Raw genomic sequence first — 25258 nt, forward strand, 5'->3', positions numbered from 1 at the left:
TTGGCGCAGGACAGGGGTAATTGGACATCGCAGGGAGAGGCCTTCGTCCTGCAGCGGCCATAAAATTGACAGATTATGATGATTATGATGATGATGATGATGACGACGACGATGATTATGATGATGATGATGATGACGATGATGATGAACTTTGTTTTTGTACGTCTCTGTTTTTTGTCATTTCCCTACTTTTCTTCCACCAATCTTCCGATCGCCTCTAATTAATCTCTATTGTGGACATGCTTACTTTCCCCTTGCTCTTGCTGAACCCAAGGGCTTCAAGGAGAGAGCGGGCGCGAGAGAGAAAATCTGGGGACTTTGGCTTCTTGTGTCTAGGTACTACGGAGGAGGTTTCTTAGCGTGTGTTGTGGCGTTTGTCCCTAGGCGTGCCGGCACTGGGGCGTGGGGTAGAGTTCGTTTACGCTCGGACGCTGGCTACCGGCGCGGTAAAGTAGGTGAGCTGCGGGCCAAGTCAGTCGTGCCGGATCGTAGCTTTCTCGCGTCTTACGGCGATGTAACTTGTAAATAACATCACAGGGGTTTCTGTGGGAGCAGTAGCGACAGTAGTAGAGCCCGGGCCGCATGTATTGAAAATCTGGAAGGCAGAGCGCCTTAGCAACTGCGGTTGAACGCAAGTGGCTGAAAGGCCGCCGGTGACGATGACTGACCCAGCACCAGCGCCGCAGGCGCGAGAAAGCCTGTCCGACGTACCTTCAGACGCAAAGTTCTGACTGGTGTTGGAGAAGTGGCGGGGCGCGGTGGTGCTGAACTTAGCGTCACAAGTTGGTGGGTGGACGTAACTGTATTTATTCAGTCGTGTTTTTTACTAATTGTAACAACGTGTCATTATTTCGCATTATTGGCGGCGCCTCCAGGACACTAAAGCGGCAACGGGGACACCATAGCTTGGACCCGGACTGGTCCACCGTGAGTTGGAGCTCGCCGAGGCCAGCGCGTATCAACTAGGGTCTATAAGATCTATCGCGGACAGCCAATTTTTTATGCGAACACCCCCTAGCACGCTTCGGCCTCCGTGGCCCCAACCCACGTGCCGCCCTGCTTCCAGCTTTGATCCTCCCGCTACCCATTGGGTGTCCCGGAGATCTTGCGCCGCCTGCTTTACTATAACCTCAGGTGCTCCCATGAGGCCTCCGTTTGCCGGTTACATGTGTCCTCCTGGAGCAGTGCTTGTAAAAAATCCAATCTATCGTCGCGACGAAAAAAGCGACCCGCGACTTATAGAACGCCAGTCAGAACCTTGCCCCTTCAGACACAGCGATCACCAAATGGCCGGGTCGTCTGTGCCCACTGCCTCACCGCGCGGGCACCCAGCGGCAGAGCGTAAACAAACTCGACTGCACACCGCAATGCCGGCGTGTCTAGTGGACAAACACATACAACACGCGCTAAGAAACCTCCTGTGTAGTGCCTAGGCAGAGTCATATATGCAAGGAGCAAAAGCCCCCAGATTTTCTCTCTGGCGCCCGCTCTTACTCGCGCCTGCGCAAAAACGACTGTCAATCCCGCAAATGAACGTCTCGTCTCCCAAAATGTCATTATGGATGGATGGATGATTGAGGCTCAACCTTTTGAATCGCGCCACCTAGCCTTGAATGGTACTATATGCATGCATACCTATGTATTTACTCCTTTACTTTTGCGTTGATATTATCGACCAATCAGATAGCCTCCGTTTAATTATTTCTACCTGCTCGAAGTCTATTTTACTTTCACTGTCTCTAAAACCCAAAGCTTTGAATGGTGTAACGCTATTAGAAAGACCTAGGGCTCGGCCCAAAAGTAGACAAACAACACATACTGAACCGCTCCCGACAGGATCAAATCCCGACGGGGGCACCGCAGGTTTCTAAAATTTCACAGTAAACAAGATGGCTAACACAAATAACAATACCGTTAAAATTTGGCAGTGGAACTGCGCTAGCTTCCAGAGGCGCAAGGCTCCGTTAGGTCAGCTCGTCAGATCGGTGACAGCCAAGCCCCAGGTCATTTTACTGCAGGAGACGCTCGCGGAGAAGGAGATTACTCTGTCGGGGTATCGCGCAGTAGCGTACAAAGGCGAAGCGCGCATAGGCATCGCCGCCTTAGTTAAAAAGAGTGTCTCCTTTGTGGAGCACACCGTTCCAAAATATCGTAGCGGACTAGAAGCACAACTGATCGAGCTCGTGCCCAGTAAATCGAGCAACGCGAATGTCTTTATTCTTAACGTCTACAGTTCACCTGCAGATAAGAACAGAGACTTTAATGCACTATTCCATTCCGCAATCAGGGCAGCCAGTAACGCGCCCCTCTTATTTGCGGGGGACTTCAACGCTCCGAACACGGAATGGGGATACGGCTTTAACAGCAAGAAGGGCAGAAACTTAGCCGGATGTGCAGCCGATTTTCACCTCACGCTTGTTACAGATCCTAGGTTTCCTACTAGAAGGGGTAATTCGGTCAGTCGAGACACAACGCCAGACCTCACATTCTTCCGAAATATCGAGGGCACGTGGGGTAATCTCCAGGAGGACTTGGGTAGTGACCACTACGTTCTCGAAATCACGGTGAAGGTCAAACCCAAACCTCCGGTCAAATACGAATACGTCGATTGGGATCTTTTCCAGAAAATTCGAGCCGAAACCGCCCCCTCAAGCAAATCCTTCAAAGAACTAATTACCAATCTTAAACAGGCCGTCAAAAATGCGACCAAAAAAATCAGCACAAAACTTGAAGTCCCCAAAATGGACTCTCGGTTAGCGCATCTCCTGGAGGCTAAACACGCTCTTGGAGAGAGGTGGAAAATACAGAAATTAAATCGCCGACTACAAGCAAAGCTAACGTCACTAAACAAGGAAATAGAGTGATATTCCAAGCAACTGGCCCTGCAACAGTGGGACGAAACGTGCAACGAAACGGACGGTCGCATGAGAAGAGGTAGTAAGTGGAATCTGCTTAAAAGTCTCCTAAGCGATAAACAGTCCCGGAATGCGCTAAATCTCGCCGTCGATAGGCTCATACATAAGCAGTTCACCTCGGGTCTCACAAACGATGTAATTGTCAACGACCTGGCGCGAGATTACCTACCCGTCAAGGAAGGAGATTCGCAAGGCATAAGCGCGAGAGTGGCTTACACGGGGCTAGACAGGCCAGAATTAGACGAACCTTTTACGATTTCAGAAATCAGAGACGTACTCTTCAACCTAAACGGAAGATCTGCCCCGGGGCCAGACGGGGTCACCAACCATCTCCTCCAGAACCTGGACGACAAGGTCATGGAAATCCTAACGGCAGAGATAAACGAGGTGTGGAGCTCGGGGCAGGTCCCGTCGGAATGGCGCACCGCCAAGGTGGTGCTCATTCCCATACCGGGGAAACCTCCACACATAAATAACCTGCGTCCCATCTCTCTAACATCGTGCATTTGAAAAGTGGCAGAACATGCAGCACACAATCGAATCGTCGAACACGTAAAAAACCACGAACGATTTAGGCATAACCTAATAGGTTTCAGAAAGGGACTCTCCACACAGGACGCAATGCTCCTCCTGAAAAGATCTATATTCGATAACGAGACGCGGGACGTACGAGGTATCATTGCACTCGACCTCGCTAAGGCCTTTGACAAGGTGGCTCACGAACACATGTTGAATCAAATTTCCTATCTCAACCTAGGGCGGAAATTCTTTAATTTCACTCTCTCGTTCCTATCGGAAAGGAAAGCGTTCCTTCGACTGGGCACGATCTCGGGCGGTCCGTACGAACTGGGCAACTGCGGCACCCCTCAGGGCTCGGTCCTATCACCGCTACTATTTAATATCGCCATGCATAAGCTCTCTGAAAGGCTGGCCGCACTCCCAAAAATAGGCCACGCAATCTATGCAGACGATATCACAATCTGGTCCCCGGGGGGATCTTTGGCCGATCTAGAGCAATCTCTCCAGGCGGCCATAGATGTAACGGAAGAATTTCTTACATGCACGGGTCTCAAGCTGTCACCGACCAAATCCGAACTCCTCCTCTACAGACAGTCGAGGCAGGGCGTTAGGAACCTCGAGCCTCTGGAAACGCTGCCAGTCGAAATTACAACATGAGAAGGGCACCACATTCCGAGCGTGAACTCCATCAAAATTTTAGGACTTTTAAGCAACGCCAAAGGCTGTAATGCAGAAGCTCTAAACAAGCTGGGCGCGCAGGCGATAAATATACTAAGACTCATATCTAGAATCGCAAGCATAAGGGGGGGGGGGGGACTCAAGGAGAACAACCTACTCAGGGTCTTCCAAGCTTTCTTCATCAGTCACATTACTTACACGGCACCGTACCTCAAATGGAGCAAAATTGAAAAGAACAAACTCGACCGGTCCGGCGTCAAAAGAATACTCGGTATCCCACAATCCGCTAGCACATTAAAACTACTTGAACTCGGAATTCACAATACCACAGACGAATTAATTGAAGCACAGTTTATTGCACAGATCTCCAGGCTTTCGTCAACTAAGCCGGAAATCAAGATTCTTGATGAAGCTGGTCAACTCCCTATACAGGCACCGCTCAACCGACACCCCCTGTCTAAATTAGCCCGTGAAGGTATAAAGGTTGAGCCCGTGCCGATGAACGTCCACCGAATATATAACGAAGGTCGCAGAAGAGCGCGGGCTAGAGCCATCCTTCGACGAATCGATCCTTACGGGGCAGATGCATTCTTCGTTGACGCCGCCAAATATGGCAGCGAAGACAGGTTTGCAATCACGGTCGTTGACGCGCGCGGAACACTTATCAGCGCCGCGTCAATCTATATGCTAAACACGCGAACGAGGCGGAGGAAACCGCGATAGCCTTGGCTTTTTAAGCCGCAAAAGGCGCGGCGTCCATTTTCTCCGACTCGCGTACGGCGGTCAGGGCTTTCTCGTCCGCTCTAGTTTGTAAACACGCAGCCGACATCGTTAAGAGATGCTTTCGCATTAATACGCGAGAAGAAACTGCAGGTCATACCATAGCATGGTTCCCGGCCCACATGGACGATGCAACTAACCGAGCGGGTTGCAACCCTAACGAGCGGGCCAACTGCCTGGCGCGTGAATTCACGAACCGCGTCCGAGCTAGCGGTCCGGCTCTCCCGCAGGATTGCCCCTTCAAAGATGAACTTACAACCTTTCACGAAATTACGTCACATTACAGACACAGCTGGACAAAATTCCCTCCCCCCGGCCCGAAACTGAACAGGGCTCAGGCTGTTACTTTCAGGCTTCTACAGACGAGATCGTACCTCACCCCGAGAGCGCTTAGTTGGATAGACCCGAACTTTCCGCAATCGTGCTCCAAATGCGGTCGCGCGTGCTGCTTCCTTCGACCACATGCTCTGGCTGTGCCCGCACAACGCGGGCTCCGACTTTCATAGCAACTCCAAGTGGGACGCCTTGCTGAAGAGCTCGGATTTCCCAAACCAACTACAGGCCGTCCAGAGGGCCCGCAACGTCGCGGAGAGTCACCATCTCCCTGTCCCGTCGTGGGCGGAGCCACCAACTTGATCGGGGAGCCTTCGGTTCCCCCCAATCAAGTTCCTCAGGACACTCTAATAAAGTTCTTGTCACTGTCACTGAATAGTTCCCCGTTACATTCAACTGCAGGATGAAGTTGTTTACAAGCAAGTATCAGATGTTCAGCCGTTTCCTCCTCCCCTCCACACGCCCCGCACAACAAATCTATGTCCTGGTATCTGGCTCGGTACGTTTTAGTCCGCAGTACATCTGTCCTGGCCTCAAACAACAATGAGCTTCCCCTAGCGTTATCGTAAATATATTTTTTGGCTATTTCTGGCTTAAACGTCCTGTATGTCTCTAATGCTGATTTGGTTTGCATGCCTGTTTTCCACATGCCCCTCTCTGTCTCCTTAACCTTTTTCTTGACGGATAATTCCTTACGTGTCTCCCCACTGCTGCCCAAGTACTTGCTTGACAATTTTCTAGTTCGCTTCCTCCTCTTTGCGTCAACATTCCTCGTGTATAAGTAACTGAAAACCTTCCTAGCCCATCGCATTTCCCCCACTTTTGTCAATCGCTCTTCAAATGCTACCTTGCTACTAGCCTCTCTGCCCTCGAAAGAAGGCCATCCCAGATCCCCCTGCACCCCAAGATTTCGTGTCTTGCCATGTGCTCCCAGAGCGAGCCTACCCACACCACGTTGCCTAGTTTCCTACTGTTGCCGGGTCTCTGATTTCATACATAGAACTGCACTGGCAAAAATCAGGCCTGGAACCATTATCGCATTCCATATCCCTCGTACTACCTCGTACCTATCGTAGTTCCACAGTGTCCTACTTTTCATAATCGCTGCACTTCTGTTACCTTTAGTCGTTACCTATTTTTCGTACTCTGTCAGATACTCAATGCCATTGTTTATCTACACCCCCAAGGTACTTGTACTTATCGACTATCTCCAGCGTGGCCTCCTGTATCTTATGCTCGCCGTAAATGTTATCATTAAAAATCATGACTGCTGATTTTTCTTTGCTAAACTTCAAGCCTAATCTATCTCCTTCTGTACCACATATGTCCATCAATCCCTGCAGATCTTCTGTATCGTCAGCCATTAATACAATATCATTCGCATACATCAGTCCTGGTCAGTGGCGTAGCAACAGGGGGGGCCGGGGGGCCGTGGGCCCCGGGTGCACGGGGCCAGTAGGGGGGGGGGGTGTCATATACGTCTGAAAACACCCGAAAAGTGTCGATATCCTCGCCTTCCTCGACTACACCCGGGGGGGGGGGGGGTGACAGAAGAGCTAAAGGCCCCGGGTGCCAGACGACCTAGCTACGGCACTGTTCCTGGTAATGACTGTTCAATCAATTTTCCTTGTTTGAAAAATGATAGGTTGAAGCCGAGTCCGCGTTGCTGTATTTTGGCCTCTAAACCTTGTAGGTACAGCATAAACATCAGAGGTGACAATAGACACCCCTGCCTAAGCCACCGCCGAATCATTACATGCTCCGAAACCTGCTTTTTCCATTGTATAATCACCCGGTTACATATATAGATACCTTTTAAGAAATTGGTTACTCCATCTTGCACTCCTAAAGTTTCCAGAATGCCCCACAAGCCCTCTTGAAGTACACTGTCATAGGCTCCCTTGATATCCAAAAAAGCCAGCCATAGGGGTCTGTGTTCCTTTTCAGCTATTTCAATGCACTGTATTAGTGAGAACAGATTGTCTTCTAGCCTCCTATGCTTCCGGAACACATTTTGTAGCTCTCCAAGTACCCCCTCGTTCTCTACCCATGCCTGCAGTCTGTCCTTTATAATTTGCATAACCACCTTGTAAACCACTGACGCCACTGTTATAGGCCGGTAGTTATTTATGTCAGCTTTGTGCCCTTTACCCTTATATGTCGTTCTCATCCTACTTAGCCTCCATTCGTCATGTACTTTACCATCCATTAACATGTTGCTCACCACGTCCCTTAATGCTTTCCTAATTATTCTCTGGGGCTTAGCGCCATCTGTGTGAGGAGGAAACACTTCCAGCGCAAGAAAAAAACAATGTGACGTCATATCCGTTAAAAAACAGAAGTGACGTCATTTTGTTCTCATAGGCGCGAAATTTGTTTGGTGGCCTGCCATTAGAGCTGTATAGTCAAATACCGCGCCATTCGACTTCCTGGGCGTTTCGAGCTTTCAGCGCGCAAAGCGATGCAAGAAAAGGTCAACCGTACGGGTGTCGAAATCGCAGCCCGGAACAGAATATATTTTCTTTGGAAGCCGACGAAAGCTTTAAGTGTAGAGTGCTGGTCCTATCGCCGGACGCCACACCCGTCGGCAAGCGCAGTCGCAGGAAAACAACTAAACAATTATCTGGCGGTTGTAACTCACAACTTCTTAGTGTGCACATTAAGAAATAATAAAGCTGCTTACGTCGCAAAATTCAAACAAACGTCGACAAGGAAAACATGATAACGTGTGAGGGGGCGTACGGTAACAGGTGAACTTTACGAGCGCGCCTGTCTACACGTTTCGAGAGTTAGATTGCATTGCAAGCGATAGCGGCGACAACGGCCCCTCTTTCGATGGGCGCTGAAGAAGGATACTTATTGATAATGATAAAATAAAGTAGAGTTGTGTTTTCTTTACTCGCCACGCATATAGAAAATTGATTATAAAGTTTATTTTCGTTGAATGAATCTGTGTCTCGCTCTAATTTAAAAAAAAACGCGTTTTCTTTCCCAATCTTTGTTTCGTCCAAATATAGTCGCGTTTCAATTGCTGCTCCCATAATCACCCTTGGGCGCATTGTCTCGCGCACACAAAAACACACACACACACACACACACACACACACACACACACACACACACACACACACACACACACACACACACATCACACACACACACACGTATATATATATATATATATATATATATATATATATATATATATATATATATATATATATATATATATATAGAGAGAGAGAGAGAGAGAGAGAGAGAGATTTTTATTAGAACCCTGCGGCTAGTTTATATGACAGATTTTTAGGCATGCAATCCCATTTTGCTGCACCCGATTTCTCAGAAATATTCAAAACAGCACCTAAGTGAATATATTCATGTATATTCGACGTTCAATATAGAAACCGCGCGCACCGGGAGGGCCGTAAAGTCAGCCCCGTTATCGCATGAGCTGGAGACTCCTCGTGGCATAACGAAGCTTGAAATATAGCATTTCCTGGCAAATGGTCATACAGCACGCTGCGGCCGACGTTTGCATCGCAAAACGTGTCGGACCACTATCTGCCGCGACGTCCAGTTTCAAACTCCGTCACGGCGCTGCAAGAAAGCGCCTCTTGCGTATACCTGTCGTTGCTGCGACGTCCAACGCTTCTCTCTCTTCGGACAACTTAGAGACCATTTTCCGATCCAGAGATACTCGGACCGTGGCCAGATCCGTCACTGGAACAAAGGGCTGTCCATGCGCTGGTGCAGCTCTTCAAGTGCCCCGACTCGAGTGACCCTTTATATTTGTTTATTTATTTACGTTACCCTCAGGGTACAGAGTACATTTCAGAGGGGAAGGGCAATGCACAACAATAAAAAAGAACACAACGCCCGCTTCATGTATACAAGAATATAAAGCTATAGAGGAAAAAAGATGAGAAATCCCAAGAATTGTCTTACGACTTTATAAAACAATTGACGAACAATAATATTAGGCGGAGAACCAAAACAGGATACTAAAATCACTTAATGCGCAAAACAAAAAAGCGGTAATTAGGTAACCAGCGTTGTAATGACATTCTTAGACTGAATGAGATCAGTGATGCTTGTCAGTGATGCGGGTAGGGTATTCCATTCTATACAAATCCTTGCAAAAATATGATTGCGCACATGTAACGGTGTTGCAAGGGGGTTGACTTTTTGTAGGTGATTTCGGCGATGAGAAATGAAGGGTGCTGGTTGAATCCATCGGGAGCCAAGATTAGAGTTAATCTTATGGAACAGACAAATTGGGGCGCGCTTTCGGCGGGTAGCTAGTGGAATTAAAGAAGTTTTTCATTCGGGTGACGCCATAGCCGAACCGTGACAGTCAGCCAAGATAGAACGAGCTGCACGATTCTGCCCAGTTTCCAACATGCGTGCCAATGTGACCTGTCCAGGGTCCCATAAAGGTGAAGCATATTCAATTTGTGGTCGCGCATAGGTGGCGTATAATACTGTTTTTACTGATGATGGAGCAACAAAAAAGTTTCTTTGAAGGTAACCCAGTGGTTTGTTTGCCTTTTGATGCTGTTTGATCTGTGTGTAATTTCCAGGATAGAGTGTTAGTTATATGGACGCCGAGATACCGGTAGGAGGTTACGCTTCCAACGAGATGACTGTGAAGAAAATAAGTTGGACAAGTTGTACTCGAACGAGACAGCCTCATAAACTTACACTTTTTAATGGTTAGTGCCATTTTCCAAATATGGACACCAATAGCATGCTATTACATCAACCTGGAGCGAGTAAATATCTGAATCGCTGTTATTTTACGCTAAATTACACAATCATCAGCAAATAAACAAATTGTGGAGGTAATAGCAGTAGGTAATTCATTTATTTATATTAGGGATAGTATGGGGCCAAGTACAAATCCTTGAGGAACCCCAGACCAACAACTGGGGCAGTAGAGGAATTAGCGTGATTAGTGCTGACGAATTGAACAGGAGAAGATAGAAATGCACGAATCCAGTTAAGAACTGCAGGGTCAATTTTTAGAACATTTAGTTTAAATAAAAGCAGTGAGTGGTTAACCTTATCGAGCGATTTAGCAAAGTCAAGAAATATGCAGTCAGTGGAAAAGTACTGTCCAAACAGAAGTGCAAATTATTAGTCAAGGAATGTAGTTGAGTATCACAAGAGAAAAAAACTTTCGGAAGCCATGCTGATTTAAAGAGAAGAAACTGTCATCCTCTAGAAAATTAACAAGAAAAGTAAATGTTATATGTTCCATTATTTTCTGTGGTAATGATGTGAGAGATATGGGTTGATAGTTAGATGGATTGTGTTTATCTCCGGCTTTATGCACTCGTATGACCACTGCAGTTCTCCAGTCTTTAGGTAGTACGCCATCCTGATACGACTGAGAAAATTCATTTATTTATTTATTTTACTTATTTATTATAACATCAGTGCCAATGGCATTAAAGACGGGAGTGGGGAATATGTTCAACACAAATTATGCACAACAGTAACAGCAAACAATGAAAATATACTAGTATAATTCTACAATATTAGCGGATAACCAAAATAGATAAGTATTATTTCTAATCATTCAAACTACATATGTCAACGTACATAGACTACATAAACCAAAGTGCATAAGGGGCGTTAATAAGCAGCGTGCACAATTCAATGTGAGAAGAGCATTCAAAGCATAGTTATAAACACAGTGAAAACAAGAATACTCAAAACGAAATGTTGGGTAAGGTATCTTTAAAACGGTTAACATCATTTACGGAGGCAACAGTTACAGGAAGGTGATTGCACTCATCAGCTGTCAGTGGGAGAAATGAGTGTAAGAAGGAGGAGGATCTACAAGATGGAAAAACAACTTTACGTTGGTGATCAAGCCGAGATAATATGTAATGTGGTGCCGAAAGAAGCTCGTTTCGTAGTACGGGATGATGATACATCTTGTGAAAGAGAGAGAGCCTCAAGTGTTCGCGCCGCAATGCTAAGAGTGCTAACTGTAGGTTAGACTTCATTGTGGTGATGCTGGATGTCCTGTTACAGTTGGATAATATGTATCGTGTGGAATTGTTCTGCGCACTTTCAACAGAATAAATTACGATACTCTGACTAGGATCCCAAACTGAGGCGGTGTATTCGAGTTTAGGCCGGATAAGCGTTTTACAAAGCATCAGTTTGAGAGACTGTGGCGCACGTGAAAAATTGCGTCGAAGGCAATCTAGTGATCGATTAGCGTTGTTTATTACGTGTGTAATGCATGTCTTCCAGGTAAGGTCAGATGAGACGTGGACACCGAGGTATTTATAGGATGAAACGCAATCGAGTGAGATGTTGTCGATGTAATAGGCTGGTTCTCTGGATACTCGCATTAACTTACATTTGCTTATGTTTAATTCCATGCGCCATGTTTTGCACCATGCACTGATAGCATCGAGATCAGATTGAAGAGCGGCTGTATCGTGGTTAGTAGTTACTTTTAGAAATATTACGAAGTCGTCATCAGAGAGATGAATATGAGATGTTATAAAAGAAGGTAAGTCACTAATATAAATTAGAAATAGCCGCGGTTCAAGGACAGAGCATCGCGGCACGCCCGAGGAAACCAGGTTAGAGGGAGACTCAACACTGTTAGCAGAAACGAAGTGAGAACGACTCGACAAGAAGCACACAAGCCAAATAAGTAATTGGGGATAAAGAGTGGGCGTATGTAATTTATGCATTAGTAGATTATGACATACTTTATCAAACGCTTTCGAAAAGTCTAGAAATATACAATCCGCAAGAGAAGAACGATCAAGAATGGCGTGCAGCTTATGTGTAAGCGATATTAGCTGTGTTTCGCATGAATAAGTTTTGCGAAAGCCATGTTGAGAGTGCGTGAAGAAGGAATCAGATTCGAGAAAGTTGGAAAGATTACAAAATAAGATATGCTCAAGAAGTTTGCATGGGATACAAGTGAGCGAAATGGGACGATAACTGAATGGAGAGTGCCTACTACCTGTTTTGTGAAGTGGAATCACCTTTCCCGTCTTCCGTTCCGCAGCGATAGACCCCGTGTCAAGTGACTGTTGAAAAATTTTGGTTAGTATAATGGAACTATACTCGCTCGTGCTTTTCAAAAACTTCGGACTGATCGCGTAGCAACCAGCGGAAGAAGAAAGTTTCATTTTATTAATCAGACGTTCTACGCCACACGGGCCTACTGTAATCGGACACAATGAAGTGGAATATTGGCAGTGTAAAAGCGGTGGCGAAACACTTGTCACTGATGAAAAGTTAGAAGCAAAAACATCGTTAAGAATAGATGGGCACTGTTCAGAAGGTTTACGGTCTCCCGCGTCATCCACAAAGCTTATAGCGCTATCGTCTCTTGGATTATGACGCGCCAGAACTTTCTGGTGTCGGTAGCGAGCATAGATGTGAGAGTGCTTTCCAAAAAGTGCTGTTTTACGCAACGGAGTGCTGGTACATATTCATCAGAAGAGAGTTTATGCGCATTCCAATGATAGTCACAAGGACAACGTTTCGCTGATCTGAAGACACGCTTCTTTTTGTTTGATAGACGTTTTATGTGGCTGTTGTACCACGGCGCCTATTTGTTTGAAGTTATCAAGCGAAGGGGTACATATTTTTCAAGTAAGGCTTTAACTTCATTCATAAGTAACTCCCAGTTGTTTTGAATGCTACGGCTCTCAAAGTCGGTTAAAAAGTATCCATGAATTTACACGATTCTCTGCTGATCGCGTCAAAGTTTGCATGTTTGAAATCACAAATAGTTTTGCTTGTGTACTTAGGCCGAGATAACTTCATTTCAAACGTTAAGATGGAATGATCGCTCAAATCCGGCAGTAAAGCTATATCGGAAGCAAGATCGGGACGAGTGGTGAGTAACAAATCAAGAGTATTGGCGGAAGAAATGGTCGTCCTGGTGGGTTCTTTCACAAATTGTGAAAAGGAAAAAAGAAAAAAAAACATTACACATGTCAAGGAACTCTTTTGCAAGCACCGACGAAGGATTAATGCTGGGCGGATCGCAGTCCCATGCGAGATTAGGGATATTAAAATCACTGAGCAGGAACAAAGGCAATGTGGGGTATCGTGACAAAACCATGTTAGTGACATCACGTCATTCGTTTACAAAGCTGGAGGAAAATGCGGGTGGGCGGTAACAAGCTCTGATAACTATATTTTTTTTTGTTTTTTAACATCAACAAGAGACCAAACTGTCTCAGGTTCAATGCAAACTTGAATCTGCCTACACGGAAGTGTGTTCGATAGTCCTATGAGAACACCGCCGCTTTTCCGCGTGGCGTGGTCACAACGAAAAAGAGAGTAGTTTTCCAAGAATAGCTCACTGTCGTTTATTAGTGGGTGCAGCCACATTTCAGTGAGTACTATTATTTCAGCATTACAGGTATCAATAGCTGAATGCAGGAGGTCATGTTTGCGATTAATGCTCTGTATATTCCAAAAGAAGACATGAAGCGAACAAAAATCGCGCCTACCAGCCCTCTCGATTTGCTATTCATTTGCGTGTGGCGTGTTACTGGCATGACGGTAATGTGATGCCTCATTCTGCGCATGCTCTACTACGGTGCCACCAGTAGCATCATAGACGGACTCTTTTTGGTTGATCAGAAGCTTCTTGTAACGGAGCTGAAAAGGCGGTGCAGTTGCTTTTTAGCGAATTCAATTAATTTACCCCTAATAATATACGTGTGGCAGGCGTGAAATCCTCCCTGACGACGATGCCTTCGTCTTTACGCTTACTACACCTGAAAAGCACTGTTTCCTTTATTTTGTCATTTGAAAATTTAACCATAATAGGACGGTGTTGTTGTTTACACGTCTTAATTCACATTTTTCCATTCATAAAGGGCTGCGGTGAATTGGCTTGGGAAGTGGCGAGATTGAGAAGGTAAGGGAAACAGTGATAAGGGGGACTTATCTACATAATGGGGTCTGATGCTTTTGCTGGTACACTCGAGATGCAGAAGCCTCGTCCCAGTGGCTGGAGTCTCAGGACTATCCAGGAATTAGTACAGTGACCGCCAGAGCTCGTTGGCGGTCGCAGCACTGCAGATGTTCGGTAGCGCCCAGGTCTGTAGGAAGGGATTTGTTAGGTTCAAAGCGCCCTAAGCGATGAGCACGTTGGGCCACATTATCTAATGGACTTTTGAGCACGCCAGTAAGGGTGTAAGTAAGTAAGGCCGAAGATTTAGTGAATTGTTCTGAGTGAATAAGCTGCTCATCGAGTCCGTCGCCTTGCTTTGAACATTAACCAAAAAACACCCGCCGTGGTTGCTCAGTGGCTATGGTGTTGGGCTGCTGAGCACGAGGTCGCGGGATCGAATCCCGGCCACGGCGGCCACATTTCGATGGGGGCGAAATGCGAAAACACCCGTGTGCTTAGATTTAGGTGCACGTTAAAGAACCCCAGGTGGTCAAAATTTCCGGAGTCTTCCACTACGGCGTGCCTCATAATCAGAAAGTTGTTTTGGCACGTAAAACCCCAAATATTACTATTAACATTAACCAACGATGTAGTTTTGTCTTCGAGGGCGTCCAACATTTCTTCAATGGAACCTATCTTTGTTTCAATATATTTTTGGCTAGCCTTGATGTCTTTAACGTCAGCAACAAGTTCAGTTTGGCCCTTTGCCGACTGCATTGCACATGTATGTACATCTGTGAGTAAGTGAAAGAGCTTGGTCATCTGCTCAGCTGGATCATCAAGCAGCTTATCAAGTTCCAACAATGCAGACTGTCTACTACAAGGTCCCGGGTTTGGTTCAACATCACCACAGACTAACAGCAAGAACATCATTGAAAAGCACTCACAGGCAACATCACAAAGCATTCGTGGGCACGGAAGCAAAAGAAGACAAGGATCGTCGTTTTTTTTAGCATATAAAGAATACGGCGAACGCACCTGTGAAAGGCAAAGCGTGGCAGATCGGCCATGTGGTCGCCGTTGCCCACGTGCCCACTGAAAGTGGCTGCTTGCCGCAGCTAGTTTATACAGCATTTGAAGAATTTATGACGTTGACAATCCGATTTGATGATTGAAGCCTTGACGCGCCAAGAACGGTAAATGCAAGAAAATGCCATCATTGTTCTTCTGTCGAAATTCTTGTGGCATCCAAGGCTCAAGCAAGCGTTGTGAACATGCTGACACGTCCAGCGGGAACGGATGCCGAACAGGGCAAGCATCACGCAAACTTGCGAAAGGCAAAGGCGAGGCAGATGAGTCATGTTGTCGCCGTTGCCCACGTCTGATATAACTATTGTACCGGAGGACTTCGGCGACCGTGCTGTGCCAGCACAGAGAAAGAAGTTGACGTTCGTGTGTCTCACTCTGTCGGTTTTTCAGGCTGCGGCTGCCTAGTGTCAGTGGCCCTTTTCCAGATGTCATGCCCACGTTGCTGAGTCGAACACGCCTGTTCACTCCCTTTCCTCGTCCTGGAGCTCCGCAGCCGTAGTTTACCCTCTCCCGCTGCAATGACTTAGGACGCCACTACCTCTCAAACCGTACCCACCCCCGTGCCTGCCTTGTGTGCTGGTGTGGTTCGTCAGCTTGACCCTTCGACATACAGTGGTACTGACGATAGCGATGCCGAAGACTGGCTGTCCGAGTATGAACGCTGTAGCGCTCATAACAAGCGGGATGACGCTGCCAAGCTGACTCACCTCATCTTTCACGTGACTTATGTGGCCAGTCTATGGTTTAACAATCATGAAGCCGATTTTACGACCTGGTCGGTTTTCAAGGAAACCCTCACCTCATTCTTCGGTCGGCTAGCCGTGCGCAAGCTTCGCGCTGAACACCACCTGCGTGGCCGAGCTCAACACAATGGTGAGGCTTTCACGAGCTATACTGAAGATGTTATCGACCTATGTAGGCGGGTGAATGCCTCAATGGTGGAAACCGAGAAAATAAGGCACATCCTGAAAGGCATAAACGACGATGCCTTCCACATGCTGGTAGCCAAGAACCCTCGGACAGTTACCCAAGTAATCGAACTGTGCCAAAGTTTTGATGAGCTGCGTAAGCAGCGCCTTTCCACGCGTTGTATAAATATGCAATCCGCGGAAATTTAAGCCTTGGAAACCACACACACTGGAGCTGAATATTCCGTCCTGCTGCCGCAAATTCAGCAAGACATCCGCGAGGAAGTGGCCCGCCAGCTCTCCCTTGTGGCATCTGTTCCCGAGACCCCTACCACATTGGACAACCTCCTCCGTGGTGTCATTCAGACGCAAGTCGCTAAGGCACTGCCACCTCCTGCGGCGCACATTACAGCGCCTCTCGCTTGGGCTGGAGCCGCGAATCGTACATATGCACGACCTCCGCCAGCGCTGTTACCCAGTCGCTGCCACGTCCCGTTCGCCCGGTTCACGTACAAGCGTACCCACCTCGCAGACCCTCTCACAACGCATGGCGTACTGAGGATAACCGCCCCGTCTGCTACGCCTGTGGTATGGCTGGGCATGTTACCCGCCATTTTCGCCGCCGTGCAGGGTATTTTCACCACGTCGCGCGCCGCATTGAATACACACCTCAACGACCAGAACGCCATGTTGACGCTGACGCTTCGGACTCATTCGCGTCGTGCCACCTCAGCTCACGTCGGTGGCCTTTCTCCTTGCCGCTGCTCCATTACCGCCATGCTTCGGTGGTCGCTCGACTGGGGGAAAACTAACCGCCGCAGTTCCTGATGGACTGCGCTGTCGTCGAAATTTTCAAGACCTCATACTTTGCTCCCTAATAAAATCGCAGTGTTTATAGATGATGTCGCCACCAAAGCTCTTGTCGATACGGCATCTGCCGTTTCTGTAATAACTGAAATACTGTGCCGCAAACTGAAAAAAGTGACGATACCAGCTCCTGACCTGTCATTACGGAGGCCGAGCTCGCAGCAAGTTAAGCCTTTGGCCGCGTGCACCGCTCGTGTTTTGATTGAAAACCTGCCGTATGCCATCGAATTCGTCGTCCTCTCGTGTGCGTCGCATGATGTTATCCTAGGCTGGGACTTCCTTTCTGAGCATCATGCTGCAGTCGACTGCGCTCGTGCACCACTGGTCCTGTATGCCGTCGCTGCCGACGTCGTCATTTCTCAGTTCTCGGCCGCCTTAGTGTCCATCCGCTGTGGCTCTGTCACTGATTCAAGTGCTTATTTTACGCCGTCTGAAGCTTGTGCCTGTCGCCGGAACCTCGTACTTCCGTATGCCGTCGTCGAACCTGCTGATGCTTGCGGCGCAGTTTACGCGTGCAATACCTTTCCCTGCTCTTCAACACGGCCAATGCCTCCGCCATCTGGACACTTTTCATGCCATTTTCCCCATAACAGGCATCTTTTGATGCGGCACCCATGCCTCTTGAGGCAGTCACTTCTGCCACCACACCTGCCGAACGTGACCAAGACATCTTCTCGTGCAGCATACATTACGGCCTCACTCAAGCCCAGCGCAGCCACGTCGTTCAACTACTTGAACGTTTTCGTGCGTCTTTTGACCTCGATCAACCTTCCTTGGGGCGCACATCTGCGGTTGTTCATCATATTGACACTGGTGATCATGCTCCACTGCGCCATCGTCACTACCGGGTATCGCCGACCGAAAGCCACTTTATCAGCGACTGCGTCGCCGATATGCTGCAACGTGGCGTGATTCAGGAATCCCACAGTCCCTGGGCTTCTCCGGTCGTGTTGGTGCGTAAAAAGGACGGTTCGATCAGGTTTTGCGTTGATTAACGCCGGCTAAACAAGATTACACGCAAGGACGTTTATCTGCTACCGCGTATTGACGACGCCCTGGATTGCCTTCAAGGAGCAAAATATTTCTCGTCACTGGATCTGCGTTTTGACTACTCAAAAGTGCCCATGGTTAAATCCGACCACCCGAAAACGGCTTTTTTTCACTCATGACGGTTTATATGAATTTAATGCGATGCATTTCGGCCTTTGCAACACGCCTGCAACTTTCGAGAGCGTGATGGACTCTATTCTCAGAAGATTCAAATGGCAGACCTGTCTGTGCTACTTAGACGATATAGTAGTATTTTTTGCAGATTTTTCCTCTCACATCACTCGCCTTGAACAAGTTCTCGAGTGTCTCAATGCCACAGGATTACAGCTAAACTTCAAGAAATGTCATTTTGGCGCCCGTTAACTTACGATCTTAAGCCACGTAGTCTCGAAAGAAGGCATCATACCGGATCCTGCCAAGCTTCGTGCGGTTGCCGAGTACGCTAAGCCTTGCACTCTAAAGGAGCTCCGTGGTTTCATCGGCTTGTGCTCGTATTTCCGGCGTTTCATCCGCAATTCCACCTGCATTATCGCCCCCTTGACGCAGCTTCTTGCCGGCAGCACTGACCTCTCTACTTGGAATCCCGAGTGTCATCAGTCATTTACAACGCTTCGCCGACTCCTCACATCTCCTCCAATACTGCGTCACTTTGATCCTTACTGAAATCCACACGGACGCTAGTATATCGCACTTGGTGCCGTACTCGCCCAACGCAAGCGTGGCTTTGACGAATATGTTGTGGAATACGCCAGCCGTACACTAACAAAGGCAGAGTCAAATTACTCCGTGACGCAAAAGGAATGCTTGGCCCTTGTTTGGGCAATCGGTAAATTTCGTACTTACCTTTACGGTCGTCACTTTGGCGTTGTCATCGACCACCATGCCCTGTGTTGGTTATCGTGGTTGAAGATCCCACTGGACGCCTCGCTCACTGAGCTTTACGCCTTCAAGAATATGATATTCGTGTCATTTATCGCTCGAGACGAAAACACTCGGACGCTGACGCCCTCTCCCATTCAACACTGCCTTCTGAACTTGTCTGCTCAACAACTTCCACCTACGATTGGTCATCCTTTTCCATAACGAACATGCTGGCGGAGCAGCGCAAAGATCCCTGGATCGCTTCGCTGCTTGACCATATATCTCGATCTTCGCCTGACTCACCCTCACGCACCTTTCGTTGTCAAGCTCCACACTTTGCCGTTCGCGAAGGCTCGTTGTACCGTTGCAATTATTTAACCGACGGCCACAGGTGGCTCCTTGTTATTCCTCGTCATCTGCGCTCGGACAATTGCAGTGTTTTCCACGATGACCCCCAATGTGGCCACGCTCGCTTATTCAGGACGTACTCCCGTCTTCGCCCGCGGTACTACCGGCACGGCATGTATCGCTACGTTCGCCAGTTATGTTCAGGCATGCCCTACGTGTCAGCGCCTCAAGACACCTCCTCACAGCACCGCCACTCCTCTACAGCCATTGCCTTGCCCTTCTAGACCATTCGACCGCGTTGGAGTCGATCTTTTCAGTACCCTTCCGAACACTCCTGACGGCAACCGGTGGGTCATTGTCGCCGTTGACCACCTCACACGGTATGCTGAAACATCGGCGCTGCCAACCGCTACCGCGAAAGGTGTTGCTTACTTCCTTCTTCCTCACGTCATTCTGCGACATAGCCACCACGTGAACTGCTAAGCGACTGTGGCCTCGTATTTCTCTCAAACGTCATCGAAGCCCTCTTAAAGGAATGTCAGACTGTACATCGCACCGCCTCAGCTTAACATCATCAAACTAACGGCATGGCGGAACGTTTCAATCGTAACCTTGCCGACATGCTGGCGATGTACGTGTCCGACGATCACACGAATTGGGACCGGGTACTTCCATTCATAATTTACGCTTATAACTCTACCACCCAAGCTACCACTGGTTTCTCACCTTTCTTTATGGACGTGAACCATCACACTGCATAGACACAATTCTGTCATACCGACCTGATGTTTCTGAAGCGGCTGCTTATGCAGAAGAATGCCGTCAACTGGCGCGTTCGTTTACCACGCAAGACCAGTGTAGTCAAAAATCTCGCCACGACGCCACTGAATCTACCGCCCACTATTCCCCCGGAACGCTGGTTTGGCTATGGATTCCATCCACCACTCTCGGCCTTTCTACCAAGTTCTTGTCCGGTTACCACGGTCCTTACAAAGTCCTAGAGCAAACGTCGCCCGTGAACTATGTCATCGAACCGGTAGAGCCAGCTCCCGACAATCGTTTCCGAGGGCACAAAACAGTTCAGGTCGAACGGCTTAAACCGTGCTACGACCCGCCTGCGCTGTCTTCTGCCTAGGTCGCCAGGTTGGCTCCTTTCTACCCGGGGAGTGTTGTACTGGAGCACTTCGGTGCCAGTTCTGTGCCAGCACAGAAAGAAATTGATGTTCATGTGTCTCGCTCTGTCGGTTTTTCGGGCTGTGGCTGCCTTGTTTCAGTAGCCCTTTTCCAGACGCCGTGCACGCGTTGCTGAGATGAACACGCCTAATACACTATATTCTTTTATATTACGTAAAAATTTGCTATTAATTACATCAATTACACTAGATGTTAGCTTCAAATTGTCGATAATTGGTACGATGCCATGCGAGTCGAACATGATGGGATCCATAGCAACATGATTGCATACTTGAAGCTTGGGACGTTGGGTGTCTTTGGATGAAGAAGAAATAGACTTGATAAAAGTATCATTTAGTACAGTAGCACAAAGATGGTCTCGTACAGGGTCGTCGGTGTGTGCTATTAAGGAAACTTTATTGGTGTTGCCAGATTTAATTGTGCTCCAGAAACGTTTTGGATTAGTCTTGAGGATGTTCGGGAGGGTTACATTAAAGAAAGAGGATTTAGTAGACGTTAGTGCTCGTGAATATGCTGAAGAAGCTTTCTTGTATGCCCTGCAGTGGGCAGGTTTTAATGAATGTTTTGCATATCCGAAGAAGGAAAAGGAGTCTTTTCTTTTTATCAGAAAGTCGGCTTGAATATTTGGTATACCATGGAGCTTCGTTATTAGAGCGCACGCGACGAAGAGGGATAGGACGATTGATCAATTCAGGCGCTTTGCTTCGGAACGTGCGCCAGTTTGTGTCCACTGAGCGCTCGGGATAACCTGGTCAGACAGTATCTGAAGAGGAGCCCCGTTCGTTGTTAAGGGCTGGAAAATTAGCTTTGTTATAGCCTCTAATGTTCTTGAAGCGTTTTGATGATGGTGCATATGACAAGTTGAACGTTAACTGCAAGATATCGTGGTCGCTCAGGTCAGGCATATGCGTAAGGGCATATGCAAAAGGGCACATGTGCGACCAAACAATGTCAGGGTAACTGAAATCCCCCATAAGTATGACTTGCGCACTGGGATAGCGAACCACGATTTGATTTAAGCAGCCATGCAAACTATCGCAGAAAGATGTATCACTGGAAGGGGAGTGATAGCAGGCACCAACAATCATTTTCTTGAAATCTACATTCATGCAACACCCCAACTATTCAATATTCGAAATGATTGGTATACAGTAGCAACCGAAGCGCTCATCGATTGCGAGTAAAACAGTATTATATCAGTGCGGTCACTACGGCAGTCAACATACCTTTTATCACAGCGAAACAATTCGGAGTTTAGTACTTTGCTACTGAGCCATGTTTCAGCTAGAGTTATTAGACCGGCTTTCAGATCATTAACTAGGGTGCTTAATTCATCCCTCTTGCGGAAAATACTCCAAATATTCGTATATAAAAAAATTATTGTGATTTTCGACCAGAAGAGCCGTTTCACTTTTCGTATCCCTATCGGTCTTTGGGCAGAAGAAGGCGGCCAGAGCGAAGCGCTCGATGTAATGTACCGTGTGAATTCCATGCGGTATTCGAGGGGCCGATCTCGAAAACGGTGTCAGTCACGTCATTATAACCACAGGATTTGTGGCCAACGCGAATGATCCCTCACGCACGCAGTGTTCGCTCTCTCCCTATTCCTTCCCCCCCCCCGCCCACCAGTGTGTGGAGCAGCACACCGGACGGGTCCGTCTCCCTCTCGTCGTGGGACGGTCTTTTCTGCCGGCGCACTCGATTTCAATATTGCCTCGGCTATTATTTCCAATTTAGCATCATCGTCATCACCACCATCATCAATTATTATACCCTTAAAGTTCCTTGCGGGTATCACATAAGGGGGGAGGGGGGGGGGGGCTAACGTTCGAACAATGTTGGCGTACATCAGTCATGTGAGTTGTCACAGAAATGAAACATTGATAATAAAGCTCTGAGCCAGTAAATCACTCATTTAACAAATCATAAAATTAAAAAAAACATTACATTTAATAAGCTCTAACATGTTGGATAGACATAATGAGCGGACAACGTTCGATAAATCTTTACATACATCAAACATTTATCGGAACATTTCTTGTCATACTCACCGCCTAGCTTTACAGAAGGCTGCCGATGAAATAAATGATTGGTACACGTCCTAGCTGCATGATGGCTTTAAAATTGTCCAATTGCCAGGGGGGCGGCGACGTCGACGACACAGATTCTCTTTTACCAGCCACTTTCCGTTTCAAGGAGCCTGCCAAGGTTAACTAATTGTTCGCGTAGCTCCCACGTGAAATCCACTATTCAAAATTTGATCGTTGGGATAGGTAGTGTGGAGGACGGGCCCCAATGTGCTCATTTGCTGTAGCCACTTACTGTTGATAATTAGAAAGTTAATTGCCGTGACTTCGCTAATTATGCACGTAATTGTGGAAATTGCTCTGTATTTAGAGGCCGCTTATCCGTATGCTCAAATGGTAAACATAAAGTTACCGTGATTTACATTTTTATCATATACAAAATTTGGTGCAGGTAAAAGAAAACACCCTGTAGAATCATCACTATTGCGAATTTTATATTTTTCCGCGTTCATATTGTTCCACGCGAATGAAAAATTCAGCAACAGGCACCCAAGAACTGAATTCGACGACAGGCACCCGGCGTCCGCTCACGAAACCCGGCGAGTTTCGCGAAGAGCGGCTTCGCGTTTAAAATGTCGTATTCGCCCGAAGCAGCGAAAGCAATGACAAGGTTTAGCGTTGCGCTGTAGGCGATTCACTGGACTGGCGCGATAAGGCGCGTGCGAGAATGAGTGAGAGGATGACTTAGCCTGCTGTTGTTGATGACTTAGCATGGCTTAGCTTGCAGCAGGAACGCCAGCGCGCTCAATGCCGCAGTGTCAGCAGCGGAAGGCAGAGACGACAGAGCGTCCGATTGGCTACGTCGCTTTTGGAGCCAAACGCACTTCGCGTCTCCCGAGGCCTCCTAATCCTCCACGTCCGGGCCGTGCATGTGTCGCTGACAGCAGGACAGCACGACAACGCCTACGCCAACCGCGATGTCGCAAATACGCCTCCGCCGTCAGTATAATCGCTGTCTCAATTAAAAAAGAAAGATGCATTTCTGATACACCTGCTTCGTGGGCAGACAGGACACTAACTCGCCCATCCTCCGTTTATTCTCCTGCAGGATCAGTCAAGAGAAGCTGTGCGCCCGTCAGCCTGAGTTCTGCAACTACAGCGACACAGAAGTAAGCGCTGCACGTGTGTGTGTGTGTGTGGGGGGGGGGGGGGGGCGTGTGTTCTACCTTGAATACGTTATATTAAAAATGCTAAAGAAATTTTTATCGCTGTCTACTAACGTGAAAGTATTCCTTGGCTCGGCTGTTACTTCGCTGTTACTTACTCGTGCTGCTAGCTTATGCATGTCTACCAGTCGCTTTTTCCAAAGGCAAAGAAGCTTATGCATTAGTCTACAATTCTCGGAATTTCTGTAGCATTATTTGTTCCTTATCATGTCTATCCTGATTAGACCATATCATAACGTTCCAAGCATAATTATATTCCATACAATCACGGGCATCATAATCTTCTGCTAGGTTCTGTAGAATCTTTTATTCTGAATTAGACAACCTGCATTTAACCTCTGGAGACTGGGAACCTGCTTCATTTGGTATTATTTTTGTAACATATTACTGCATCATTTGACTATGTCGAGGCGACGGCAACGCGACCAGTTATTTTTATCGAGCGTCGCCCTCTAACGTCATTTCTGATGCGCTCCTGAACACCTCCGTTCCTCTTCTCGCTGTTGGTTGTATCCCAGTTCCTGCCGCTGCTCTCGTTGTTCCTTTTGCGGACTGTCATTTTTGCAAGTATCATTTTATACTTTTTATTGCATCAAATTACTATGTCGGGGCGATGGTGACATAACCAGTTTTTATTGTTTAATGGATTCGAAAGTTACCAACCGTCTACAGTAACACAACTACAACGCTTAATGTCTCAACTTGACCGATCACGCACTCATTTCTCAGTTACAAGAATTTACGGAACAAATAGGGTTTCTGCAGGGTAATCGCCAAAGAATGCTTTCGTATTGACTTGAACAGCTTTTAATTTATCGGTTCTAAAGCTACCATTCATCTACAGTTACACAATTATAACTATTAAATGTTTGAACTTGCATTTATTTCCCAGTTACAGTTACAAGTTACACAGTTATCTTCTTTAGAGGCAGACACGGTTTCTCCGGGGTAGCCGCCAAAGGAGGCTTGCGCATTAAAATTCAGCGACGATTTAGCGGTGAATGATGCGTAAGCCTTACGTCGCCCTTCTTCGAGGTGCCGGACCGATCACTTAGACAGCGTTCACCACATTGCAGAAGAATGTTGAGCTCACTGACGCTGCTCCGGATATATGTATATATATATGATGATGATGAAGGCTGGACCCCGGCTGAAACGTCGGAAAAATAAGATGTTTCCGTTTCCTGTGTCCTATCATTCAAGCACCATATATGTGATATTCAGAATTGTGCTGTCTGGTACAGCCAATTTTTAAAAAATGTGGTGCAGTTAGAAAAATTATTCAACGTAAGGTGTGTACATATACACACACACACACCTCCTTTCCGAGACACCGCATGCAGCGACTGCGCTGCATGCGGTGACTCGCAAAGCGGAGACCACAGCGATCGTTCAAGGTTGAAATTAGGTTCCGATGGAGGACGACGGCGGCGGGGGTGAAGCGGAACGCTTACAAGGGGCTACAGCATCGCATTGACCATCTGTAGTTGGCGCTGGGCTCTGATTTTTTCACGTGAAGGAGCTGAACTGCAGAACGACCAGAAAATGGGGCCAATAACTTTTTCTCTAG

General features: G+C 47.4%; 1 protein-coding gene and 1 pseudogene across 1 annotated transcript in view; one reads left to right on the forward strand and one right to left on the reverse strand.

Annotated features, from left to right (window-relative positions):
• LOC142573907 (uncharacterized) overlaps window positions 1-25258 on the forward strand; it is a 97644-nt gene that overhangs the window by 20140 nt on the left and 52246 nt on the right. Inside the window, exon 3 of the mRNA XM_075683114.1 lies at window positions 23571-23631. Coding sequence (XP_075539229.1) covers window positions 23571-23631 — 61 coding nt within the window. The remainder of the gene's footprint in view (window positions 1-23570; window positions 23632-25258) is intronic.
• Window positions 1652-6490, reverse strand: LOC142573782 (uncharacterized; annotated as a pseudogene).

Source organism: Dermacentor variabilis, chromosome 3 (genome assembly GCF_050947875.1).
Source record: "Dermacentor variabilis isolate Ectoservices chromosome 3, ASM5094787v1, whole genome shotgun sequence".
Lineage (NCBI taxonomy): Eukaryota > Metazoa > Arthropoda > Arachnida > Ixodida > Ixodidae > Dermacentor > Dermacentor variabilis.